This window comes from Rhineura floridana, chromosome 5 (assembly GCF_030035675.1).
Source record: "Rhineura floridana isolate rRhiFlo1 chromosome 5, rRhiFlo1.hap2, whole genome shotgun sequence".
Lineage (NCBI taxonomy): Eukaryota > Metazoa > Chordata > Lepidosauria > Squamata > Rhineuridae > Rhineura > Rhineura floridana.
This window is the reverse complement of record NC_084484.1, coordinates 57,969,240-57,975,239: the sequence shown is the minus strand read 5'-3', so window position 1 is coordinate 57,975,239 and position 6,000 is coordinate 57,969,240. Positions and strand designations below refer to the sequence as shown.

Below are 6,000 nucleotides of genomic sequence, written 5' to 3'. Positions count from 1 at the left end.
CACCACAGCATTATCACTGTATGAAGTACTGATTGTGCCTGCATGATTATGCAACTTGATGGCCACCATTTGTGTAGCCAAGTGCCAGATGCTACTAAGCCCAAACCCCACTACTATCTCTGGGGATCTCTCTTGGGGGGAGGAATGAATGAATGAAAATAGCTGCAAAATGAATTGTAACAGCTGCCCAGCTATACCATATTTAAGTCTTTGGGTCTTCCTAAGATTGATCAAACCAGTAACAGGTTTTAAATCATGACCAAAATGTTCTCATAACCGTCTAGCCACAGGAATGGAAATGCACCCAATTCATTATAAGCACTTATCATTCAACAGCATAATATTGCTGTCTTATCTGCTCAGATGGGTTGCTGAGAATTTTCAGCCTTAACTTTAAATCTTAATGATGTTTCAGTAAATCGCCCATTCATTGGTACTGCCTGCAGCGTTCCCTTCTCCATCGGTTTTACTACACCCTTTCCCCTGAACATAAAGGCTTGCATTGTTCTTAGGGGGCGATGTGTGGAAACCTATTTTGTTCCTTCTCTATTTTCTGGGGAATGAGGGCCCAGCTTTGAGTGTGACTTGAGCGGAGTTTGTATCTATTGTTCTCTGCCACGCCCTGGTTGCATACTGATATATTCGTTCGAACAAAGATTTCCCCAGACAGATTTTGACTGAGAGCAACAGACGATTTCCACCCCTCCTTCTTTCTTTCTCCCCCCCCCGTTCCTCCCTAATTTACCCAGAAGTGCTTTGGTGTGCGTGTGTTTCCGCTGGGTTTTCCTGTCGGAGAAAGGAAAGGGGGGGACTGTTTCGCGTCCTCTTGACTCCAGGAGTATATTTTGTATCCGTTCCCCACCTCCCCGGCTCGCTTTGTCTCCCTGGCTCAGCGCTGTTAAGCTTGAAGCTCCTTCGAGCGGCCAGCGTCTTTGCGCTCCGAGAGCGGGAGGAAGAGAAAGAGTCACGAGGGAGGGAGCAACTGCGTCCGGGTGGCGTTTTTTATTGTTCGCGTGCTCCTTTAGGTGGGTCGGTGGGTGCCAGCCCTTCTGCGCGCGCAAGGAAGCAGGGCTGCCGCCTGCCGTTTTCCCACCGCCGGCTCCCGGTTTTGCTATGTTGGATGTGGCTGGCTGAGAAAGAGGGAGAGGCACAGACGCATCTTGGGAACGGCCGCTCTTTCTTTGCGATGGCGTAAATCTGCCTCAGAGCGACCTTCGCGTGAACCGGGGACGGAGCTCGAAACTGACTCCTCTCTATCTTTTTAACCAAAATTAAAAATAACGACAATTAAACCAACCACCGCTCAGTCACCTCTTTCGTCGGGAAGGAAAGCAAAGCGGAACCAGAGCTTTTTTCTTTCTCTCTCTCCTTTCTCCCATCTCGCCCTCCATCCCTCCAATGAAGAAGAGTTTTATCCTGGAGTGAAGGAAGCAAAGGGGAGAGAGATAATAAGGCGAGAGGTTGGGGTAGATATTTGTGTGTGTGTGTGTAAGGGGCGGCGCTTTATGTTTTCACCCTGGCGTGGTAGCGCCGCTTGTCCTCTGCTCCTTTTGTTTATGAAAAGAAGAAAAAACATTCAATAAAACCGAAGGGGAAAATGGCGAACGACTCTCCTGCAAAAAGTCTGGGGGAGATAGACCTCTCTTCCTTACGGGTAAGTGTGACTGGAGGGAGCTGGCTGGGGGAGACGGGGCTGCTTGGCTTGCAGACGAACCCTTCTTTTCTGCCTCCCGCTGTCCGCACAAAGCGGGCGACGTCTCCCCTGGCGTGGCTTTTGTTGTCCAGAGCTGGGTTGGGGCGGAGGGGAAAGAAAAGAGGAGGAGGTGGGGAGCGGGAGGCTTCGGGCTGTGTCGCTGGGGAAAAGAAGCTGTTGGATTGGCAAGCCAGCACCGAGGAGAGGGGCTGTGGTGGCGTGGCTGCAGCTTAGGAGGGGCCCTTTTGCTGGCTAGTTTGTCTGCTCCCCGTTTTGTTCCTTAGAGGGAGAGCCATGGGGAGGAGAGAGGGGGAGATGAGTTCAGTCTTGGGCAGCTTTCCTTTGTTTGCATGTATTGGCATGTACGTGGAAAAACAGGGCGCAACAGCTGCACGGCCAAACAATCCTTTTCAGACAGTGGCGCTTTTTTTTGGGGGGGGGGAGACATTGAGCCAGTAATGATTTCTTATAAATAATGATTCCTCTTCTCCTCTCTCTTTTTCCACCTCCCTTCCCTTCTCCACACCTTTATTGTGTAGGATCCTGCTGGGATTTTTGAGCTGGTGGAAGTGGTTGGAAATGGCACATATGGGCAAGTTTATAAGGTTTGTGTCAAGAATTTAATTTCCTCCTGCACACTTAGTGTCTAGCCTCCTTGCTATGCAAACAAGTTTAGTGGAATAAATCTCCTACAGCTTCCTGACACAGCTGTCAACCTATTCCCCTTCCCTCAAGGAGCCTCTTGGGGTCTAAAGAACCTCTTGAGTTGGGTTGTTGCTGCCCCTAAAATAGGATCGGAAGCCCTTTTTAACGTTGTATTTTCCTCTATAACAATTCAGCTTTGTTATTCAATCAGCCCTGTAAATAAACTGGTGTTTGATGGTGGGGAGATGGGAAATAGTCAAATGGGGGGAGGGGGAGAGATATCTCACTCGCTTTCTTTGTTATGAAGTCTTCAAGGTGTGTTAAGATGTGGAGACTGGCATTACATTACCTCGAGTGTCATTAACAGTGTAGGAGGGTGTGGATGCCAAAGGGTGGGGTGAAAGTGGGGGAAAAGAGCAGGAAAGGTCTGGAGAGCAGAAAAATCAAAATTCCTTGAACAACCTGTTTGACAAGTAAATGATTTGGGGAGAAACACACACAGAGGATAGGATGGTCAGATGCTGATGTTGCTCTTTTCAAATGCTAGGTGAGAAGTGAAGATATTCCCCCCTCCCCAGTCTGTTATGTAAAGGAAACAAAAGTTGGGATTTCATGGCTGTGTAATGGTTAGTCACCTATGTGACTAAGTTTTTCATCATGCCTTGTATATGAGTGAAGGATGGCCAAGCCTAAGGAAGTTTTGTAAGATAAATATAAAGAGGTAACAACATGCATTTCTTTTGGTGTGTACTCAGCTCTAATAAGCTTGTCTTGTAGCTACTCCTAAGGACTTCTTATCATATCCCTTGTATGGCTAGCATGGGTTCCCATCTTATGTACACTCAGTGGAAAAAGTTGCATGTGTGTCTATCACACATGTTTGTGTAGATCAGCAGTGGGGAACCTGCAGCTCTTCAGATATTGCTGGACTCCTACTCCCATCAGCCCCAGGCAGCATGATGAATTGTTAGGGATAATCAGAGTTTGAATCCAACAACATCTGGAAAGCCACAGGTTCCCCATCCCTGGTATACATACTGGTTCCTACATTGAAATTGTCTTCCCTTCATGTGCCTTATGCATTGTGTACATACTATTTCTCTTTTGTACAATAATCTGCATTTTGTAAGAACTTCGCTGTTGTGTGAGGGGTAGTGATATGAAGTAGCTTTGACCTTGTTGTAAACAGCATCTAGTCCTCTACAATGTTAAAATAACTTAAAATATGTCTTGAGGTTGAGACTGATTTGTTGCTGACCTTTTGACATCTATCTCAGGCTAACTTGTTTCATAATTATATTTCTGTAATTTCTTTGTCTGTGAAGCTTACATCACATTGGGTGTGTCCTATTACTCTCCTCTAAAAGGGAGTTCAAATGTGTGAATCCATAGTTTCTTGTAAATTAAATCAGTAGAACATAAGTTAGTTAATTTGACAGTGCTTTGAGCTAATTAGCATATTTTCTCTGTCTTACAGCTTTATTCAAATATTTTGGCTTGGGTGGTATTCCTGTGGAATGGAAATAATAGACAGACTCTTGGGCCCTGTAATATATACAAAAGATAGCTTTGTCATGTAAACAGAGGGGTTTGTTATTGCCAGTAACATACATCAGTATCTACAGCTAAGGAAAATGGGAGTGGTGGAATGCCTCTGAAATAGACAGTTCTGGTTTGGGTAACTTGTATATGCACGCAGGATCGAAGTGGCATAAGTCTCGATGTTTGTGCTCTACTTTTGCATTAAAGACATTGGCTGCATACATGCTATACATTTAAAGCACATTACTTCCCCCAAAGGATCCTGGGAACTGCTGTTAAAGGGTACTGGGGATTGTCATTCTGTGAGGGGTAAACTACAGTTCCCAGGATTCTCTGGGAAGCTATGTGCTTTAAATGTATGGTGTATTTGCAGCCATTATGTGATGCTTCCTGTTTTTGTTTTGTTGGCATGGCAAAAAAAATCCCACCCATTTGGCTAGATGGTTGGGGATTCTTCTCACTGAGTGCTCAGGTTTGGGAACTGTCTGCATCCAAAGCAAGGGAATATAGCTAATGGTTGATGACCTGATCATATCTCCTATTGGAACAAGCAAGCTCAAGATGAGGTTGGTGTGACCAATTTGGTGGAGTGAATTCATGTGGAATATAGCTTGTGGTAAACCAGTCCTATGATTGCTTTAGGGTATGACCGGATCTCTGTTGATACCACACTTACTGTGGTCTGGGACCTTTGTGTTAATATGTTAAATATCAGTTGAGCTGGGGACATGGTGGAGGAATGGCAACTGTGTTGTGTACTAAACTATGCATGAACATAAAATAAAATCTGGGTTTTTTTGTTTTGTCTTATGATATATTGTATGTGACTGCTTCCTGGTTCACTGGGACTGCATAATATTTTTGTGTTCTTGGTTGTGTATTTTTCGAAAGCTTCAGTAAAACCTACCTTAACCCATCCCCCCCCAACTATGCATGACTCAGTTCAACAGTCTCAAGATCTTCAATTTGCCTTGGTAAATTGACTATTGCCCTAAGATATGAAAGAACTGAGGCAACTGTGTGGGTATAGTTACTGTTAAGGTCTAAGATTTTCTCTTTTACAGGAACTTCTCCACAGATATTGGCAATGGAAACTATGTAGTAAATCTTAAAAGTGTGTTTGTCAATTCATGGTAAGGCATGTGCTTGAGATGTTGAAGGCCAGTCTTACCACTGATGTCATTGTTGATGTGAAAGAATCTACTGCTGTGGAGTTTATTGGTAAATGTAAATCAGGAAATCTGTGGTCCTCCAGATATTGTTGAACTCCAAATCCCATTCTCAGCCAGCATGGCCAATAGTCAGGAATGATGGGAATTGTAGTCAGCCACATCTGGAGGGCTACAGATTACCCAGCCATGACATAAAATGTCTGTTTACAAATGTGTCTTGAGGGGGGAAAAGCCACCTATAGTGTTAAAATGATAACAAAACAACCAAGGAATGGCCACTGTGAGGATGCAATAGCAGATATCATTGCTATCCCAATAACACTCCAGGTTAAGTGAGTAAAATGCCAGCATACTACACTTTTAAAGTATGTTTTTGGTGGGGGGGCTGGAACATGAACAGAGTTTAAATGTAAAGCAATAGTTGTCAACCTTCTACAGAAGCTTAAAGGTTTTTGTACTGTAAATAATGAAAACCTGGCTGAAATATAATGAGCAGAGCTATTTGGGACAAGATAAAATTTGTCTAGAAAGCAGGGTATTGTAAGAATGTAGAGAGAGCAGCCCCTCTTCACTGAATTGAAGTCCACTGATTGTCTGCTAAATGGCATGTACAGACTTGCCTGTTGGTATTCATTCTTTTATTGAAGAATGAGGGGCTGAAATGTTCTGCAGCATGTGTTTTTTCCTGTGTTTATATTGTGAAGGGCCTGTTCTTTAAGAGACAATAGGCTATTTCACATCTACAGTATTTTGTTCTGTCATTGGGCATGTTAAATTAGCACGGAACGGTAGCACAAAATTAGCTGTACCAAATTAGCTGATTGATTTGGAGTTAGCATAAAGTTTGTCTGTGGTTTTACTTGTTGGATAGTAAAAGAGGTGGCTAACAACAAACACTCTATTGAAACGCTCCAAGAAAATCTAATAGAATCTGGATGTGGCAGTCTC

General features: G+C 44.0%; 1 protein-coding gene across 8 annotated transcripts in view; it reads left to right on the top strand.

Annotated features, from left to right (window-relative positions):
* The first annotated feature begins 581 nt into the window (after positions 1-581).
* Positions 582-6,000, top strand: part of MAP4K4 (mitogen-activated protein kinase kinase kinase kinase 4) — a 206,656-nt gene continuing 201,237 nt past the window's right edge. For 3 of the 8 annotated variants that reach the window (XM_061626826.1, XM_061626827.1, XM_061626825.1), the window contains exons 1-2: positions 582-1,654; positions 2,233-2,298. In XM_061626826.1, coding sequence (XP_061482810.1) covers positions 1,598-1,654; positions 2,233-2,298 — 123 coding nt within the window. In that variant the 5' untranslated portion in view covers positions 582-1,597. The remainder of the gene's footprint in view (positions 1,655-2,232; positions 2,299-6,000) is intronic. The other 5 variants (XM_061626828.1, XM_061626830.1, XM_061626833.1 and 2 more) reach the window with 3 other exon arrangements.